Source organism: Gallus gallus, chromosome 6 (assembly GCF_016699485.2).
Source record: "Gallus gallus isolate bGalGal1 chromosome 6, bGalGal1.mat.broiler.GRCg7b, whole genome shotgun sequence".
NCBI lineage: Eukaryota > Metazoa > Chordata > Aves > Galliformes > Phasianidae > Gallus > Gallus gallus.
This window is the reverse complement of record NC_052537.1, coordinates 28,691,111-28,711,211: the sequence shown is the minus strand read 5'-3', so window position 1 is coordinate 28,711,211 and position 20,101 is coordinate 28,691,111. Positions and strand designations below refer to the sequence as shown.

The 20,101-nt window shown below is 39.8% G+C and overlaps 1 protein-coding gene across 19 annotated transcripts in view; it reads left to right on the top strand.

The window, feature by feature from the left end:
• Positions 1–20,101, top strand: part of ABLIM1 (actin binding LIM protein 1) — a 182,314-nt gene that overhangs the window by 77,209 nt on the left and 85,004 nt on the right. For all 19 annotated transcript variants that reach the window (NM_001159363.3, XM_040702464.2, XM_025151632.3 and 16 more), the window contains one exon: positions 11,122–11,256. In NM_001159363.3, the coding sequence (NP_001152835.1) occupies positions 11,122–11,256 (135 nt within the window). The remainder of the gene's footprint in view (positions 1–11,121; positions 11,257–20,101) is intronic.

Here is a 20,101-nt window from a genome sequence, read left to right as displayed (position 1 = left end):
GTTTGCAGGATCATTTTTATAACGCCACAGTGGTGAGCTGTTGACCTGCTTCCAGTGTCTGTAAGCCATACCAGGGATGGTTTAAGAAGCAGTTTCATCCGAAATACTTAAAGCTGTAACTTTCAGAGATTTGATATCATTGAGATCAGTTACACTTCTCATCTTTACAGGAAACTGTATTACCATTCAGCTTATAATAATTGTTGATTGTCTTCTAAGATACATTTTGGAATTAGGCTGCTGATGTTCTTGAAATGCATAGTTGTATGTATAGCAGTTTTAGCGGTCAGTAGGTTTCTGCTCCCTATCTGGTCAATGTGCAGTTGGTTCAACTCCTCATGGAATTAATCTGCAAATAGTATTCACAGGTGAAAGTTGTGATATAGCTGTAAGGAAATTAAAATAAGCCTGTCACTTTCATTTGAAGAAGAAAGGAAACAAAATACTAACTTAATGGAAAAGGTTGACAACAGGCGACAAAGTCCTGTATTTAAATTGATCCATTTCTCCCAGCCAATCGTCCTCCCCACCAATTCAATAGCTGGTGATAGTGATGTTGGGTATAAAATTTGTCTTCTGTTTGTGCAGGTCATAGACTGTCTTTAATTTTGTGGCACAGTTACTGATAGTTCATACATCATTACTGCAGAATGAGATGTTAGTGCCATTTGCTATTTTTAAGCTGCTGCAAATATTGTTCTCTGGAGTGATATGCTTGCAAAATGCAGGGCAGTATGGTACCATGGATTGGCTCTCTTCCAGCCACTGAAGAAATACTTGTTTTTAACAAGCTAAAAATGCATTCAGTCCAGTATCAGTTGGTTGATGTGTTAACGAGGCACTGGAGGGGCTGGTTTCAACTAGAAAAATGTAATTCCAATTCACTGAAGTGAAAAGCAGTTAGTAACAGTTTTTAGCGAATTAGCATGCTTCATTATGCTCATATTGTGGAATGATTTCAGTGTCTGCCTGGTCAATTCGCATACCAACAAAAAAAATCCTGAGGCCAGGGTGTTTTCTGCTGACACCAAATGGCGCTTCCTCAATGATGGATGTTAGACTGGTGCCACATTTTAATGCCTCTGACTGTTCACTTCTTTCCAGTTATGAGCCCTTATTATTATCTAGTTATTTAGTTAAAATTATTGTCACTGACTTGCCAAAGACAACTTACTCTTTTTCTGTCCTGAAATGGAAGGGAAGTTTACTATGCATATCTGTATCTTGTTGTTAACTGTCTTCTGCAGTTTAAAACTCACATTGGATAATCAGCATTCTTAGCGCTTCAGCTGATGATTGAATTTTGAGTCTGCCAGCCACATGGCTGGGTATGTTACCCAGAGCTTCATTTTTATCTCTATTCCATCACAGTAACTGAGGATTTAGCCCTGATTCTTGATTTCCTGTCCTACCACTCACCTGCTGGTCTGTGGGTACTGGGAATCAGTTCTTTATCTGATGAACTCTTGGTTTGGGTCGTAGATGAACCAACCTATGGAAGTGGAGTAATATCTATTTGTGCCAAGCTTCTCTGTGCTTGGAAGGATCAGAGAGAGAAGAGGAGGGGCTGAAGTCTTTTAGGGTTATGGAACTAGTGAGGAGACCTATGATTTCTGTTCAGGATGTACTGCTCCTGTTTAAGAGTAGGTGCCTGCACCTGCTGGGTACCAGGCTGCAGTAAGCTAGGTCATGTTCGCAGCTTCTCACAGATGTGTCTGAAGATATACAGTTAGCAATGGACTTCCCAGTGAACAACACAGAAAGCATGGTTCACCAGAATGTTACCATTTCCTGTATAATACGGGTTCTGCTCTAATTAAGTCTTGCAGAGAGACTTCTATCTTTTTTTCATGCCATTGATAAAGCATGTTATTAATAACCCCTAAGGTTATGACCAAGCGGACTGTTTTTCTGCTTGCAGTAGCTCCACTCTTGCCCTCTCTTCCACTCACATATCCCAGAAACCAAACCACAAGTATCCGAACAGCTTTTATTCTTTTTTTCCTTGAAGTAAATTGGGCTGCTTTCAGTGGAACTGTACTTGAAAAGCATGCAAAGTGCTACCTCTGTGTTAATTTCAATGTGTTCTCTGTCTGGATCACTCTCTCCAGCTCTCTGTTTATTTGCCATCTCAACATTTATTTCCAACATGAATGAAGAAAACGTTAAACAATGGGATCTGGGTCCTGGTGCTGTCTCTGTTGTGGGTGGTAATGAAAAATAGTCTTGATCTGAACTCATGACTTTGGAACTTTTATCCCCAGGTGACCTGGGAAAGTCTCCAAACTTGTTGCTTTTGGAGCAGCTGACAAGGTTATACATTTACACTTTGTCAGGGAGGATTGGGCAGTTTTGTTTTCTTTGGTTTACTTTGCTTTACATTTTCTCGTGCTTGACAGGTTGCTCTAGGGGCTAGGTGTTTGGGGTTTTGTTATGATGAAGTCAGTGTGCTAACTTGGACGAGCCACAGGAAAAGGCATTTTATAAATACGTATAGTATTCTTGTAGCTGAGGTACTAAACTACAGAGCAGTTCTGGTAGAGACTTTTAAGGTGACCTTGGGGAAGTAATTTGATCTCTCCCTGTGTTAGTTAATCTGTAAAATGAGGATAAGAACATTCCTCTTGTCTGCTGTGATTATTTGAATTAGTGGTCTTTGGAGCAGAGTTTCTTTTTCCCTGTGATGGATGTGAAAAGGAGTCTCAGTTTGGGGTTTTAGTGGCTACCACTTGACACAAAAAAGATCCAATGGTATGTAAAATAGCTTGTAAATATCTTATTGCTTTTTAACCCAAAACAACTGTAGAACAACTATGCTTTTATTGACTAATGTATAATATTGCTTGTTCTCCACTTTCTAAATTTATTTTTAATCTTAGGTTTCAAATTGCAGTTCTGGTGTTGGGTGCTGACACTGACAGAAACCAAAGTAACCAAGGAGCAGCCAGTTCAGGCACTGCACTCTTGCTGAAGTTCTTGTGGGATTTTTTGCTGGTTTTTTTGTTTGGTTGTTTTTTTATGTAGCACTCAGTTCACACCAGGGCATGAATATTCAGGTCCCAAGAGTAAAGGCAAGTGCAGTCCTACCATGCCTGATGGCTTCCCATGTTCCCAGCAGTGAAATTCCATGCATTCCTTGCATCCCAGTTGCTTGTACAAGCTGTGCTCTGAAGGTAGGTTGGCAGCTATTTTATGTGGAGAAGTGGGGAGCCTTTTTGCCATTGATCTCGCTGGAGGGGAGGGCTTAGTGGCTTTAGGCGATAAATTCCAGACCACAGAGTTCAAGCTTCAGATGGTGGGAGAGGCAATTAAGCTGTTCCTTTTTTGAGAACAGACACAGGGAGCGTCACAGGCCAACAAAACTGTTTTGAGTTGGGGAGTTGCAATCAATTTAATTTATTGTCAGTTAAAAAGCTTTTAATTACTGATTCTTCTACTGTAAAATGAGAAAGAAAAAAGAAAGCCCAATATGATCAGAGAAACATACCTTGACTTCTCTCCTTCCCATTTCCTGGTCTCCTGTCCTCATATCGTGCCTTATGCAGTGTCTTATCATCCCTCCTGCTCTGACATCTCCCCATGAACATCTGTCCTTTTGCCATTTACCATTCTTTAAGTACATTTTTGCAAAGGTGCTTCGTGCTTCTCTGATTGTTTTGATGCATGATGGGTCCATTTTGTCCATTGCTGAGCTGGCTGTGAGCATGACCCATGCAGGGCAATCCTTGGCAACCTGCACAACATGCCCTGGCAGCACCCTGCCTCCATCCCTTGCTGCTTTCACTTGGTACAAGTGAGTAGACTGCAGATCATATTGCTGTATGTCTTGGATGAGAATTTGGAAGGCAAGGCTTTTAAAGACACTGGCACTTGCTTGGTATAGGGAAATTGAATGCTTTTAAAATATGTTAAACTAGGGACAAGAAATATTTTTCTGGAGGGGGAGCAAGAAGCTTGGTAGGAAGGAACCTGTAGGTTAGGGTAGCATGGTAATTTAGCTGCTGTAAGAGAATCAGTCCTCTTTGTGAAAAATGAATGCATCACAAGGGAAAAGACCGAGTTCTGCTCATCAAAATGTGCTGTGTCCTTTGGGTGGGAGAAGCGAGGGAGAAGGATTTCGTTGTTTCTGGGGGTAATCCATAACTAATTTAAAAAGGATTATTTATAACAAACTTGGTTTTTCACCTAGAGAACAGTCGGTATCCCCAAAAGGATGATTAATCCTTGCCTTCACTGAGCCTGGATAGCTTTCAGGCTCACTGGGGATCTGGCTGAGGAGAACTCTTAGGCACTGTCTTAAGCCTATTCTGTTCAGCAGAGTATCTCATTGAGTCTAATTGAATCACTGGGATTTAAAGCTAAGTAAGGGCTTCGGGCTTGTCTCGAAGTTGGGCTCCAGTGGGGGGAGGACTGTGTGATATTTGTGCAGCAAAGTCCCATCTTTTATTGATGGCAACCATTTTTGTGGTGTATATTAGCTGCATTACTGTGTAGGCCACAATGAGAGAAATAATACTGTCTTTTATAGCACTTTCTGATTTGCCCGTATACATTCAGAAACAATAGATGCTTTCTCTAGCTCAGTAGCGCATGTTATTTGTTATTGTATTACATATTGACTGGAAAACAGAGCAGGAAAGCTGAGGAGTCTCCTCACAGCTGCAAAGCAAGGAGCAGTTGCTGGAATAAACGTTGAATAAAGTAATGCTGACTGCTCAGAAGTGAAATGTTGCATTTCTGCTGTACAGGAGCCTAATAGGCATGGTTCTGTGAGCAGTGTCACCAGGGCAGCTGTGTACTTTGTTTTCTAATTCCCAGTGCTCTTAGCACCAGTTTGATATCACAGAAGTTGGTATAATCTACATGGCATATTGTGAAACTTGGTGTTAGCTCAGGGTCCAAAAATGATACCACTTCTTCAAAGTGATGCAAATAGAAACGTAGCCTTGCAGAGCAATGAGCTTTATCTGTTGTTACTGTTAAACCAAACAAGAATCGATGAATGGCTTGTGTATTCAAAGAAGCAGTTGTATTTGTTTCATGTTGTTACTTTTTTTCTCTTCTAAAGACTCTTGGAAGCATTTTTAATGAATTTGAGAGTCTGCTTGAGAGGAACTCTGGCTAAGGACAGGCAAAGGGCCTTGTAGGAAACCCTTGGCGAGAGTGCTGGTTGTAACTGAGTGACATTTTACTACGGATTCTGTTTTGAATGATCATCTTTGTGACAGCCCTATTTCTGTGCAGGCTTTTCCCCACTGTTCATGTGCTCATCAAACTGCAGTAATGGTTTGTCACTGTGCAGATACCAAAAGACCGCGGGGAGACCGGTGTCTTAAGTAGGTCAGTGGTTGTCCTTAAATAATCTTAGGGATAGAAAGCAGGAGACTTGGTTTTTCAAGTCAGCATTTTAATATTTTCATACTTCAGAAGGGAATTTAATTCTTCTTACCATACGGAATGCTCCTGATAGCCTTAAAAAGGAAGCTAAAGGGAACTCAAACTGGAGTTCATTGCTGCTGCCTAAAATCCATGAATGGATTACTGGTAAGGTAGCCCAGAGGACCATTTGTTGAGTGCTGCTACAGGTAAATGGCACTCATCAGTAAGATAGAATTTCCACGCTCTTTGGAAAAAGCCATTGCTTTTTCTGCTAACTTCAGCAGTATTCTTTGCACAGCCTTGAGGACTCACAGTGAATCATTTGACACTTCTTATAATTCATTGTTTTCAATAAGATTTCGATACAGACATCAAGTGAGATGAATTAGATGGCTGTTCAGAGTACTCTTAGGAGCTCCTGAATTTCTAATTTGCTCTATATTGGAAAGAAGGGGGAGGGGGGGAAGACATTTTTGAGCTGGTAACTGGATCTTTTTCTGTACAAAATGTTGAAGGCATGTATCAAACAAAATGATTTTTACTGCTTTCCTGGCTGAGATGATTGCTATGTTATCTAGACTTGCAGATGTTAATGTGAGAAACAGTTGTTCATATCCAGCCCTTCATTAAGGAGATTTGAGGGGTGAATTAATTATCTTTGAAATAAGAGAAGCTGTGGGTGTCTCATCGCTAGAGTTGTTCAAGGTCAGCTTGATGGGGCCTGGGCAACCGAAGTGTGGGAGGCAACCCTGCCCATGGTGAGGGTTTGCGAGTAGATGAGCTTTAAGGGCCCTTGCAACCCAAGCCATTTTGTGAAATTAAAATCAGTTGTATAAACTAATGTACAGGTCTTCTTGCTGGAGTGAGGAAGATGTAAAGCCGTTCTCAGAACACTTGATTTGGCAGTCTGGGTTTGCTGTTACTTTGTCACCCAATTTGTATCATGATTTATTTACATGAAAAATGACTTTGTGCTCATGTAGAAATATGGCAGTCTAAAATAACTTCATGCTTCTGCCCTTTGGTTTAACTACCTACCCAGTAAGCCCTCTGTTAACAATCAGGTTGAATAATGTAGTTTTTAATTCAAAGACTGGATTAGCTTAGTCAACATTTGTCTCAACATGGTATTTCAAAGCAAGTTGTAGCTTGCTGCATTCTTCATTATAAAATTAGTGCCTTTTCACTACTGAAAATGGTTTTAAAACTACTTTTCTTTTTCAGTTTGAGTTTAAACCAACACTCGATCATAAATAACAAGCTGTTCATTAATTTGTCTTTGAAATGATTATAATTTTTCTTAAACACTGGCTGTCAAATAGGATACATGGTATAACGACTATAAGCAGAATAGTTTTATAAAGTCTCATTTTTGCAGTGTAGACCGTGCTACAGAATGTGCTCTGTAGTCAGTGTTACAAGGCAAGTGACCAAAGGCTAAAGTGTGGATAGAGAAGGTGAAATTTGTTGGCCTGCGAATGAAAGGCAGTACTACAGCTGGCATGGAGAATATCACATAGGCTCTGATGCTCTTGTATTGACAACAGCAAGAATTTAACAGTAGTGTAGAACTAAGGGCAGTAAGATTTATATCGTGAGTTTGCACCTTTAAAGCTTGTTATTTCCTAGGCTTTTTACGTGTGTGTGTGTGTGTATTATGGGTGACGTCAGCTCCATGTATGTGGTATACCTACTTTACAGATGTTTAGGGAAGTAACTAAGTACCAGTTTTCTTATTTTAAAATAGCGAGCTTCATCTTTTCTTTGTTAAAATTTTGTTTCTGGTGTTGAAATGTTCACATGCTGTTTTTGTGTAAATTAAGAGTTTGGTATCTTGAAACTTTTTCTGAACTGTTTTTCTTGTGAACTCCCTGGTCTATCATCCTAGCTAACTAGTTCAGCATGTTAATGTCTGCCTTTAAAGACAGATAGCTACTCTCATTACATGTAGCTTGTTAAAATAGCTTTGAGACAAATTGGCATTTCGTAGAAGTCAAACCAAAAAAGGAAGAGGGGGGTTTTAGAATATGATTCTTCAGATATGTTTTGAACGGCAATAGTGTGAGTAAGCTACAGTGCAGGATTTTGCCTTTGGATGTTTCCTACATGTGCAGGCATGCAGCTTACTCCTGTCTCCCAATGGGATTGCCTCCTCCGTGGGTATCCCACAATTCCCAAAGATCCATGTCCCATAGCTGTGGCCAGTGACTGCAGTAGCTTCGTTATTTGTTCCTGGTGCTTGGGGTTGACTTCAGAACTTGTGGGCTGCAGACAGACAGGCTTTGCAACCAGAGGAGACAGACATTCATCTCTGTGAGGAACACAAAGGATGGGAGAAAATTACTGCTGCTCGTCTCACTACAAAGAGAGCACAGGGACTGAGGGATGTGCCATCGCTGCCTCTTGAGCTTATTTCTTTGGTGCCTTCTTCCCAGAGCAGCTTATTTCTCAGCCAGCAGCCTGTGTGCGGAGCCAGCCCACCTCTGTCCTGTCCTGCATGGCCCACACGCAGCTGGGTTTAATGGGCTGCCACTTCACCTTCAGAGTCTGAAGGAGTTTCCATTGTAAAACCTTCATGTTTTCAACTAAATTACAGGATCTGAAGTTTAAGTCTCAGCAGACTGTTGGGTGACCAGGTTGGGCCTGGTGACCAGTGAGCCCTGGAGCAACCCTTCACTGCTCAAGGCCCTGAACTGAAACAGCCGTTGAAAACTCATTACATCAAAATAGTAGCTGCTATATTGGTACTTTCCTGGGGGATTGGTTTTTCTACTATAAAGATAGTAGTGAGATAACTGAGCAATATTGCTACATGAGTAGCCAGGTTTTAGTTTGATTTTAGAGGAAGCTGGTTTTTTACTTCAGCTGAGTGTAGAATTGAATCATGTGTATTTTGCTGTGGCCTCTGCTTTGCAGCATTCTCATAGCAAGGCGTTTCCCAGAAGCTTCTTTCTGACTTACAATAAAAAGCCAAAATATTCTGTGGCTTGCAGCAGAGTGGAGTCTTGCCAGCAGGATCTGCAGCTAAGCATCCCTTAGCTCAAGTCTGGTTTCCCAGCAGTTCTGCATTGAGGTCAAACTCAGGGAGAGAATCATCAATAAGGGATGCTGCAGAATTTGTTTTCCTTGTTTTCTTTAATTCAACAACTGTTACCCTTCAGGTAATAGCTGTAATTTCCATTCCAGAAAGACCTGGTGTCAGTACTGAGGTCCTTTTTTTTTTTGACTGCGGCAGCAAAACATGTAATTGCTATTAGAACTTTGTGCAATGACCTGTCCTGCATAATGCAGCTCTGGCGTGGCAGATTTAAGCTTTACGCAGCAAATGAATTCCTTAATTTTGCTTAGAAAGTGCTTTAGGTTTGTCATGTGAAGACGGGAAAGTGGCTACAGTCTTCCTCACAGAAAAATAGGGGTGCTTTTTCCTGTTTTCTTTCTTGTTCTGCTTTATGTTTGCTTTTTTTCTTTCATTATGAAGTTAAAAATGTAATCCAGGCTTCCCAGCTGACCCAGTCAGTAAATGCTATCCTAGGTAAATGTGGTGTTTAATAGGCTATTGATCTGTCTTATTGGAAACCCAAATGAAGAAAGATGAAGAAAACATTAATTCTTCATTAATTATTTACTTAAGCTGGTCTTCTAAGCAAGAATGGAAGCCTCAGCCCAGCTTGTCTCCCTCAAAATTATTAATTTATGTTCTTTTTAATTGGAAATAAATCCATTTTAGAGTAACCTAAGAGGACCACACAGTGCAAAACAGATTGTGCAGGTTTGCTCCTAGCTAGTGTAAATAAAAAGAAGAGAAAATACTAATTTTCTTTTAGATAAAACTTTTCAGCAATTTATATGTAAGCATTCGCCAAGGTAGTTAAGACTTAGGAACACAGACTGTAACCTGGTCTGGGTCAGCTACTGTAATTCAAGGCTGAAGAATCTCGAGCTGGTCAGCACTTCTAATTGCTAGCTCAGGGTTTTTGGACCCAAAGCAGCTCACAATTTTAATACTCATTTGGACTAGTCAGGAACAATTTAAATAAACTGCTTGCTTTTAAGGTATTAGCATTTCTTTAATTCCATATTCTGTCCTCACTGATGTCTATAAAGGGTCAACTTTGCCTTGCATGTATTGTGTATTGCAGAGGAAAAAGCTTGCAAGCAATTCCTTGCAAGGGAACAAGTCAGTTACTCAAATCTTGACCTACAATTCCAATTTGAGGCCAGTCAGACGAGCGACGTAATTAGCTTCACTAAAGAGATCAGTCTGGAAATAGCAACTTGCAGTATTTGTGTTCATTTAAATGGCTGTAAAAGCAGAACATGAAGTTACATTATTGTACCAGTCTTAAAAATATTTTTTTTTACAACCAATAGAGAGCAAAAGCTTGTCATTCAAATTAATAACAAAATCTGCGTGCTGGCATGCAGAATATGTTACAGTGTCCTCCTTCTGAGTTTGTGAGCAGAATACTTAGGAAGAAAATTAACTCTGCGCCATGCAGGTCCCGGGTAGCGTTTGTCCAAATCCTTAATCCAGTTCCTCATTTGAGCAACTTCAAAAATCTGCTCTCATACCTTTTCTTCAGTTGGCATCAGGCCCATCCTGGGCTGTCTGGGTCAGAAGTGGAGTTTTCCTCATCTTTTACTTTGCTAGCCTTTGCTTCTGATTATCCCTTTCTTGGTTATTGGTGCATGGACTTTCTTTTCCTTATTGCATAAACTGCATTTCCGTGGTAACAAGCTGATTGTTCTTAGTCTTGTATGGAAGAACAATATCTTCTATTCCAGAAATGGAATTGTATTGCAGCCTTATTAGGTGAGATTCACTCAAGACAAAGCGCTTAGTGAATTCATATGTAGATGGACTGCTATTTAATATATTGGATGGCATTGCCAAATGCATTCTGATTATTTCCAAGGGAAATAATTGAAGTAGGCTACCAGAGGAGGTATTCAAAACTTGGTGTTTGAGTAGAGGAGTGCAGAGGAATTTTCTGTGAAGGTTTTTAGAAAGAATGAAAAAACAAAGAGAAGAAAATAGCAACTACCAAGTTAGTTTGGCTGAACTTACAGCAGAAATGATTGCTTATCTATTTATCTGTTCTTCATGCTGTTACTCCTCTGAACTCAGATTGTTTTTTATTATTAATGCAGGGTTGATAGCAGCATTTCTTCACCAAGGCATTTGTAAAGGACAGAGCTCAGAGCTGTGGGATAGCTGATAATTTACCAGTACCTGGAATTTTGGCTCCCTGGCTATATTGCCTAAGTCATTTGTCTACTCATAATATGTCTGATTTGTATGTAGAGCGTTGTTGCTTCCAGAAGTGTTGGAGGCAGAAACAAAGTTGGCCTCTTTTATGTACTATCCCTGTGCTAGGTATGTGCTGTAGCAAAATTGTTGTTCTAATATAGACATTTGCATGCAGAGTCAGACTACCTTGTTCATTTGTTTTCACAAAATATGGCTTAGAGTTACTTTCTTTTCTTACTCTTTGCCTGAACCATGAAGGGAAATTTTCCTTGTCTTCCCGTGTCCATGGCAGCCTCAGTGGAAAGAGACGGTAGATGTGAATGGCTTAGGCTACTGTTTTATGAAAAGACTGTTTTTTTAAAAATGGTTATTCTTTTGGTGAGTGTGATAACATTCAGATAAATGTGCATTTTGATGAGAAAGGAATGAAATGTTTATGTGTAGGAGATAGTCTTTTTCTATAGGTTTAAATTATGCTTTTTGTTTGACAGTGGCCCATCCTCAAGAGCCCCATCACCCATCTGAAAAGCCAGTCATCCACTGCCATAAGTGTGGAGAGCCATGTAAAGGTGAAGTACTCCGTGTTCAGTCCAGACACTTTCACATCAAATGCTTCACCTGCAAAGGTAAGACCTGGATGTTCATCTGTTAGAAATGAGTCAGTTTCTGAAAATGAAATTTAAACCAGTTTTGCGAGGTAAAGCTTCCTGCAGTCTCTAAAGTAGCAGATATTCCTCTTGCTCAGTATGAGAATATATTTGTTATGGGGGGAAGGTAAAGAATGAATGGGGGATGGGCTGAATCATATATACATGCAGCAAAATGATCAACGCCACACATAACAAAAATTGAGTTTGCAAACATATACAGTATGCTTTAAAAGAAAGATTATATTGGACATTTGATTCGTTGGAAGAGTGGGGATAAATTCACCACTACTAGAAGACTCAAAATAGCACATTCTGCCTTGAATACTCATATATTTCTGTAACTATGTACTACTCTTTTTCCAGCAGCCCACTTCCTCTTGCCATCCACTATTTTCCATCCTGCCACTCCCTGTCAACCTCCACTTCTTTCCTTTTTTACACGCTTTTGGCATCCAGCTACATTTCAGCCTCCAGCATTTCTGTTCCCCACCTCTAATCCAGAGTCTCCAAAACCCAGTTCATCTTCACTTAGGATTTTTCCCTGACCCCCTACTCCCTCTTAGACTCCACTTTTCTTAGAATCTTACAGTAACTTTGAGCCAGGCCCTGAGTTGCTTTTTTTTCCCCTGCTCTCCCACTGTCTGTTATTCTCTACTTTTCCCACTGTCTCACAATCACTTTTAGCCTCCGCTAGTCTCCCTCTACCAAAAGGCCTCCAGTTCTTTTTACAGCCTTCACTTGTTTGGTCTCCCAGCTACCGCTAAGTCTCCCACCAACTTCTCATTCAGTCTATGCCTTATCAGTCGGGCTTACCAGTAAGCAAGTGCTGTCTTTTTCTGTGTTTATGTCTTCCATTTAGAGGAAGAAAAGGATTGTGTCAGGGAGTTAGCTCCAAGTCCTGTTTTGAAGCTTTTACCTGAGTTTCACAGCTTGTTTTTGTCAGCCTCTCATATTTAAGTGGATGTACTTTTTGTTTAAACATTGTAGTTATTTACTCATATTGCATATTGTCTGTCCATATGGTTCATACAAGTGGGACACGGCTGCTAAACTAAGCATTTTCTCCTTAGTTTAATGAGCTTTTAATTTGATATGACTGCTCTACAGGAGGTTAAGTTAGACCCCCTCAGTTTAAACATTATGTTGTTAGCCGAAGAAAATAATACCAGATACTGGGAGCAGTATGCATCATCTGCCTCTACAACTGGTTTGTTTGTCCTTCTTTCTGTATAGTTCTTGAGACTTCATCTCATACATCTACAGTGCAATAGCCTTGAATGAACTTGTATATGTCTGCTGTTACACCTGCTGAAAATGTTTAACCTTTAACCTCTAGACTTAATCTGATATTGTAGTGAAGATGAGGAAAAAAGTCTTTTCTCATAAAGCTGTTGCACTGGTTGTGAAGTAGTATGGTTTCAGTGCTACCGTTTATTTTTAGTCTGCTGTGTATGGGATTCCTTTTTTCTTGTTGCTGTCTGTGCTCAAAATTTCATTTACGTGATGGTATTAAACACATTTGATGTGATCATAGCTGTACTTCCTAGGTTATGTCAGAGGTTTGCTGCGACTGCTTGGCATGCATATGCCAACAGTGGTTGCGATGCTGTAGGAACGGAGTTAAACCTCTGTGCTGCCTTGGCCAGCTTGGGACGTGATCATGTGTCATGTAATGTGATCAGTCATCAAGCTCTGTAGTTTGGTGCTGCGTCCTTCTCAGCAGTCTGTCTTAGAGCAGAGTAAAACTGCTCCCTGACAAAGACAGCAAGGAAAACCTCTACCCATCAGTGTGTTTCCACACCCCCAAGATAAGATGCAGCTAGCTGTTATTCCGTGCCGTTGAGAACCAAATGCCTACTGCTGTTTTGTCCTATCTGCCCAGCTAGATTCTATTTGTGGGTCCAGATAAAAGCTGTTGAAAGAACAGAGCTGAAAGTGGTGTGACTTGTGCCCTAGAAAGCAAGCTCCCTGGGACCTCTGATAGGCAAGGAATCTCAAGCAGCCAGCAGCTGACTTGGAGCTGGAGCTAACAAGGGAATGATGGGCACAGGATGAGTGAGAGATGTTTAGGAGTGCAGCTCTAGGAGCGCCATGCAGAGCAGATTGTATTTTGCTGTGTTATAACAGAGTTCACTCATCTTGCTGAAGAATTGCTGATACTCATCAGTAGTACACTGCTCTTAAACCAAATTGTTAATGGTTATCTGGCAATGGAAGCAACAGGTGAAGAGGAAGGAGGCCTAGATGGGAAGGCTGGAGGGAGAAGAGACTGAGCTGTGGACCTCATTGATTTACTGATTTACTTTTAATCACTGTTAACAGTAATAAGAATGAATTAGTGGCTTATAACGTAGTTGATTTTTTTTCTTGTAGACTTTGAGGCACATGAATAACTTCTCTGGAAAATTTAAGACTATTCACTTCAATGTCTTCCATATGTAAATGTGCCTGGGGTTGGGCTGTGAATTCTGATGTACACTAGCAGAGATTTTAATATCTCAGTTTTAATTGCGATGTGATGTGAATATTCTTATCATTGTCAGTTGATTACTCTTCATTTTACCATATTGCAAGTACTCAAGTAGAAATTTTGAGGCTAGCAAAATTGGTATCATAAGACTTACAATAACCCTGTGATTCATCTTTTGGATTAGAAGGAAATTCTAGTCTGAGTACAGCCAACTGCTTAGTAGAACAAGCTTTAAGCCGTGTTCATATCAAGGTAAATGTTTACAGTGCTTGATTTTGGCATATGTAGAAATACTTTGCATTATCTTAACGACAATATAATATTAGGAATGTTTCAAATAGTGGACAGTGTCCCCTGTCTTGATGTTGCATATAAATTGGAAAACACATCTGCCGTGTAGTAGAGTGCAAACAAACTAACACACCACCTTGTAAATGAGCAGTCCTGACTTGTGAATGTGGGTGGTGCCCTGAAGTTTTCTAGTCTCCACTAAGTGACATAAATGTCTGATTAGGCTATGCCAACAGGAAATATTTCACTTTATATGGATATTTTACATGCAGTAACAGTATCAGAGCAATTACCAGCTAATACTGTTGCTAATTAAGAGACAAAGCTGAGTTTTGGCATTCATGAAGCATTCCCCAAAGCCAGGTCTCCGATGGAAAGTAACTTGTAGCTTCTCTTAGAACATGGTTATAAATTAGCATGAAGTAGTTTCTTAGTTACAGAACAAATGTGCCATCTGTCCTCTAAGTCAGATGTCTTTTAAGACTGTTTAGGAAAATCTACATCAATATGTACTTTCGGTGTCCTTTGATGTGTTTCAATTCTAGACACATCTGTTTTGTCTGTGCGATGACTTTTGCAAGGCTACAGTATCTGTAGTTGAAAGAGATTAACTGGGAAGGAGGAGGGTTTCTGAGTTTGCATGTAGGGATGCTCTGTAATCTTTGACTTTGAACTGGATGTTCCTCTCTTGAATGATTGGGAAGAAGCTAGGGTCATGTAAGCAGGCAGTATATCAACAAGCTGGAATGTGTTCTAAATCATTAGTTCTTTGACCTTTGATCTGTTGTCAGATTCCTTCTGTGGCAGCAGGAGGAGGCTGCAGACTGACTGCTGGGTTGTTAGTGCTATTAATAGGTCAGCATCAGTGCATGGAAAGTTTAAATACAAGGATACTCTTGTAGTAGATATCCAGTGCACTGTATGAAAAAATATCTGCATACAGATACTTATCAAATATAGTACCAATCTGTGGGCAAGCTAATGTGACTGGTCGATAGAAAGCACTCCTTCCGGAATATCAGGAAATTGTACAAGGTGCCTTGAAGCTCCGAATCACTGAACCGAAAAGCTTTCTTTATATAAAAGCTGCACTGTCTCATAATTCTCTTCCAGTACATTACAGTTCTGCTTGCCCACTTCTGAACTCCATTCTTCAGCTTAGTTATTAAAGCAGCCTTTAATGTTATTATGCCTCGTGTGTGTGTGCGTGTGTGTTTTCTAAAACCCGAGTGTCCACCTTTAGACAAAAGGCATTTCTGAACATTAGAACAGAAAACACTGGTAAATATGAGCTTGAAATGCTCTTGCAGCAAATACAAATAGAACAGAAATTGTACTACATCTGGTTTTGGATGGTCATGAGTTTAGGGATCTGACCCATGATCCTGAATTGCTACTCTGCGTCCTTTTCATAGTATAAAAGTTCCATGCAAGAGAATGAGGAGCAGTGATCTTAGTTTTCTTGGACCTGCGTCCCCTTTCAGTGACCAAACTTCTGACAAGAAATGAAGTTAATTACACAGCTTGGCTGATATTGATGAGTGCTGACAGATGCCATGTCAGATTTCAATAAGGGACAAGATCCCTTTGAAAATAGAAGGCCAACAGGATGCTGTACAGGTGGTTGGTGAGTGGGGCATTGCATCCTTCTGAGAATATGGAAAGCTACTTGGCTTTGTTGTCAATGTGTCCCTCATAGACTTTTCCAAGTTGTTAGAGACCTACAAGGATCATAAAATTCATTTGCCTGGCTTGTTGTATATAGTTAGGTAGATTTTTTTTGTTGTATTTTAAATCTTTGTTTTGCTTATTTTTTGAGAAATCTCTCATCTAAGTAGGCAGAGCCAGGGAATCCAAGGCTAAACTTTGGCATTTTTCCACTGACTGCGTTTTCTTCAGGGTTCATTTCCCACAGACCCAGCAATGACTTTGATCTCTACCTTGTGCTTAGTTTAATCTGAAAGGTGTTTAAAATGGTTGAATGATTCTTGCCATTGTTTCCATCCTGGTGCACAAAATATTGATGCCTTAGTTGGGAAACTGTCGCATTGCTACGTTTGTTATGCGTGGTTGTTGTTTACTTGCTGCTGAGATCGGGTGCTCGCTATTGCCTGTTAGATTGCCAGAAAGACTGAAACGTACACACGTCAGACTCGGACAGAAAAGATTCTGTTGTGCAGGATTGTTGTTTTTATCTTCAGTGTTGAGAAAAACAAGGAGTACTGACCGAGTGGGACTTCAGACATAACACTGTTTCGATTAGGAAGTTGGTTAAGTTAAAACTCTGACTTTATCTGGAACACAGTTATGGCTAATGGTTTCTGTTGAATGAATACTTGCATTAAGTGCAAGTTGGATGTCTTACTCAGATACCCCCGTTGTGAGATACTTACATCATAATGGTGGCGCTGAGTAGTCATGCAGGCTGGTTGTTCAGAGTGTAGGGTCAAGATTTTTGAAAGGAACAGGAGAAAGACCCGGCTGGAGGCTGGGGGATGCTCATCATGGGGTCCTATACCAAACAGGGGAGGAGGGGTAAATGCTATTTCATCTTTTGGTTAGGAAGTATCTTGGCTGCTTCTTCCAGCCAATCTAGTGACTAGATAATGAAGCAGATTTTAACATCACCTCCGTTTGTTTTATGTAGGTAAAGCTCTTCTCACTTTCCAGGATTGTTTCTAAGGACAGTCTGATGAAATGTGAAGCGATTCCAGAACAACTGAGAGCACTGGCCCTACTTCCCAACAGCTTGGATCAAAAATGTATCTGTCACATTGTATGGCAAAGAAAATGTTCAGTAGCAGGAGCATTACAAGAAGTTAGGATCTCTGTTACAGGTTTTGCAAAAAGCTGTGTGCAGTTTTATAATAGTGCTGCGAATCCTGCTGGGACACTACCATTGCAGACAGTCTACTGAGATTTGCTATTCTTTTTTGGTGTTCTGCTGATACGTATTTGGATGTGTGTTCATTCCTTAAATGACTTATGCAACCAAAGGCTTTGCCATCTAGGAAAGTGCTGATTAGAGGAATGGAGCAAAGACAGACTAACACTTATTTCGTTTGAAATGGGGAAACTTGAAACTTTAATGAACAGGAGCCTTGCTTTCATCAGTACAGGATTTATTAAGCTCTTAGGCAAAAACAAACAGAAAACAAACATAGAAAAAAAAAAACACAAAAAAAACCCCATAAACCAAACAAAAGCCACTACCAAAAATAAATACTGGAAAACTCTGAAACAGACTTTTGTGTATTTGTTTAGATGTAAATGATGAACTGATATGTTGCCAAATTCCTATCTTCACACAACTCATTACTTCATAAGAATTAAAGAATATGTGAATATTTACCTGCGTAAGTACAGCCCCATTATTCTGTGAAGCCAAGAAAGATGAGCAAGAAAAAACCCTGACAGGAAATTGAATTTGCACCTCATTTAATGCATGATGGCAAAGCAGATCATTAGACTTTTTGTTGTGAATCACATTCATTTCTGCAGATTGAGTGCCTGTGCTCATGCAGTCTCCCTGTGTGGTTTTATTTCTTCAGATATTAAAAAATTTTTACTTAACGTCAACATGAAATTATTGTATGAGGGGGCCCATTTTTCAACAGTCTCTGATAATAACCCCATGGAAATCCTACATAATACTCAGTAGGATCAAACCCTACTTTTGTTTGTTTTGAAAAATTCTAACATCCCCATTTTCATCATCCCTCTTAACTCTTGGAAGTGATTCAACTTAAGAATGGTTCTGGTCATTGAGGATCGCAGACAGTTATATTGCTCTTAAACAGCTTTACTTTGTCTTAAATGCTTGGTCTTGCATGTGCAGCACTGCAGCTTTGTGAGCTGACAGCAGCGCTGACAGCATCTCCAATCCTGTGCTCCAGAGTTGCAAAATAGTATCTCTGCTACAGTTCAAGAAAGAGAATACAGACCTACAAAGTTTTTCTGTATAGTGTGCATCAGAAGTGTTTCAGCACATTCCATTCACAAGAGAGGCAGAATCGTGTTCAGAATATTAAATCCTTTGATATAGACTCCAGAACAAAGGCTGGTTTCTTCCAGCCTTGATGTTGAAGATGAGTTTTCTGTTAATTATTTAACTAAAAACACTGGATTGGTTTTCTTTTTTTGTTCTTGTTTCATACTCCCCCCCATTCTTGTGATACTTCAAGGAATAGAACTGCTCCCCAGCATCTTCGGTTTCCAAAGAGAGCTTCTGGACAAGTGAAATGGAATTATGGAATTCCTTTCCTCATATTAAGCAGGGTCTTCAAGAAATGGTATTCTCAACTTGTGGCTGGTAGAATAATTTTATGTGCTAGATGCTTGCAGAATGCCTCTTGCTTTTTACCTTCTCAAGCATGGCTTATTAATCATTATTGGTTTCATTAATGAGTTCTTTTGGAGTATTTTTTTTTCCATCAGCATAGGAAAATAATGCGATGCTTCCTATTAACTGTCACTTAGCTCAGCCAGTATTTTTAGTCTTGAGTAGATTTGTGATCAGAATCATTAAATCTGCGCAGTTGCAAAAAGAGAAAAAAAAGCTGTTTAAATCCCTTCCTTGTTTGTATACTACATTTTGCACCAGGCATGGATACAGTCGTGCTTATCTTTTCTGATTCAATCTCTTGAAAGCAGCCTGTTGGAACAGCATTTTTCTGACCACAAATGTTAACAGTCTGGGTGACCCTTGTTCGGTCCATGTAGCTTAAATCTGATTAGTGATAGGAACACGTGCTAAATTGTCTGCAAAAATCCATCGTAATGTGGGGTTGCCAAGACTTGTCTTTAGTTCTTGCAGATCTGTGTGTGCTTCCTGCGGTGAGGACACCAAAGATGATGAATCTGCTGGTGGTTCACATAATAAGCAGCTCTACTTGTGTCTGAGTTCATAGCTTGCCAACATGAGAGAATTTAACTCATTCAGAGAGACTGACAAAAAGAATAAGGGATTGAGTGGAAAGGAGACTTCGTAGGGAAAAGGGTGATAGTGGGAGCATTTTTGAAAAACAGTTGTTACTGCCTTTTTAAGACTTTCCAAACAATTTTATCCCCAATTTTCGTCACTTGGTATTATGGCTGAGCAAAAGGGATAAAGTTTAATGCTTGTTAGTGTATGAACCCTTCTATTCATAGTCTATACTGTTTGTTTTTTTTACAAATGATGTATCTGCCACAGCCCTTTGTATGATATTGAAGATGGAATGGCAGAGGAAGCTATAACAGAAATGGCACTGAAAGTTACTTTTGATTATCCTTCCTTTCTAAACCGATTGTTTAGGCAGGTAAAGTAAGCTATGATGACTAAGTGAATTTTTCAATAGGTGACTCACTGGTAGAACTGAGAACCACAGCAAAGAGCCACAAAATTACTATATGCAGCTTCTGAGGCCAATCCAGTGTGCGATGAGTGCCTTAACCTGAAGCTGGATTATTTGTAAACTTAAAGCTGCAAGTTAAAACACAAAGTGAAGGAGGCTATGAAGAAACTTTTCTGTAGACGTGTGAGTATTTCATAGCCCTTTATGAAATTTAGCACCTTCTGAAGCATATAGTATTAAACACTCCATGGCAGTACTCCAATTCTTGCATTCTAACCACAGGTTCTAGCAGTCTGAATACAAATAGCTAACAGCTTTTAGGCATTAAAGTAGATATTCTCATTTTCTCCATGGTTTAACGGTAAGAATCCACGGAAGGTAACTTGGAGAAGCAAACCTATCCAAGGTGTACATAGGCTTTACCTCTAGAGGAAAACGTCTAGGTGGTCGCCAAATCAGGATTAGCCGAAGATGAAGTAGGGATGTGGAATGGAGGTTCTATTTTCTGCCTAATGGTCAAGTAAGAATGTAATATTAACTTGAAAAGAGTATTTTAGACAAAATGGAGGTCAGTAGAAAAAAAAAGGGAGAATAAAAGTTTTCTTTTTTTTCCGGAACCTGAAAACCATCTTAGAGCATTTTCATAGCATTATAATAGAGCCTTAATAATAGCTCTCTGTAATTCTCCGAAGACACTGATAATTGAGTTTCGTCTGCTTGTGGA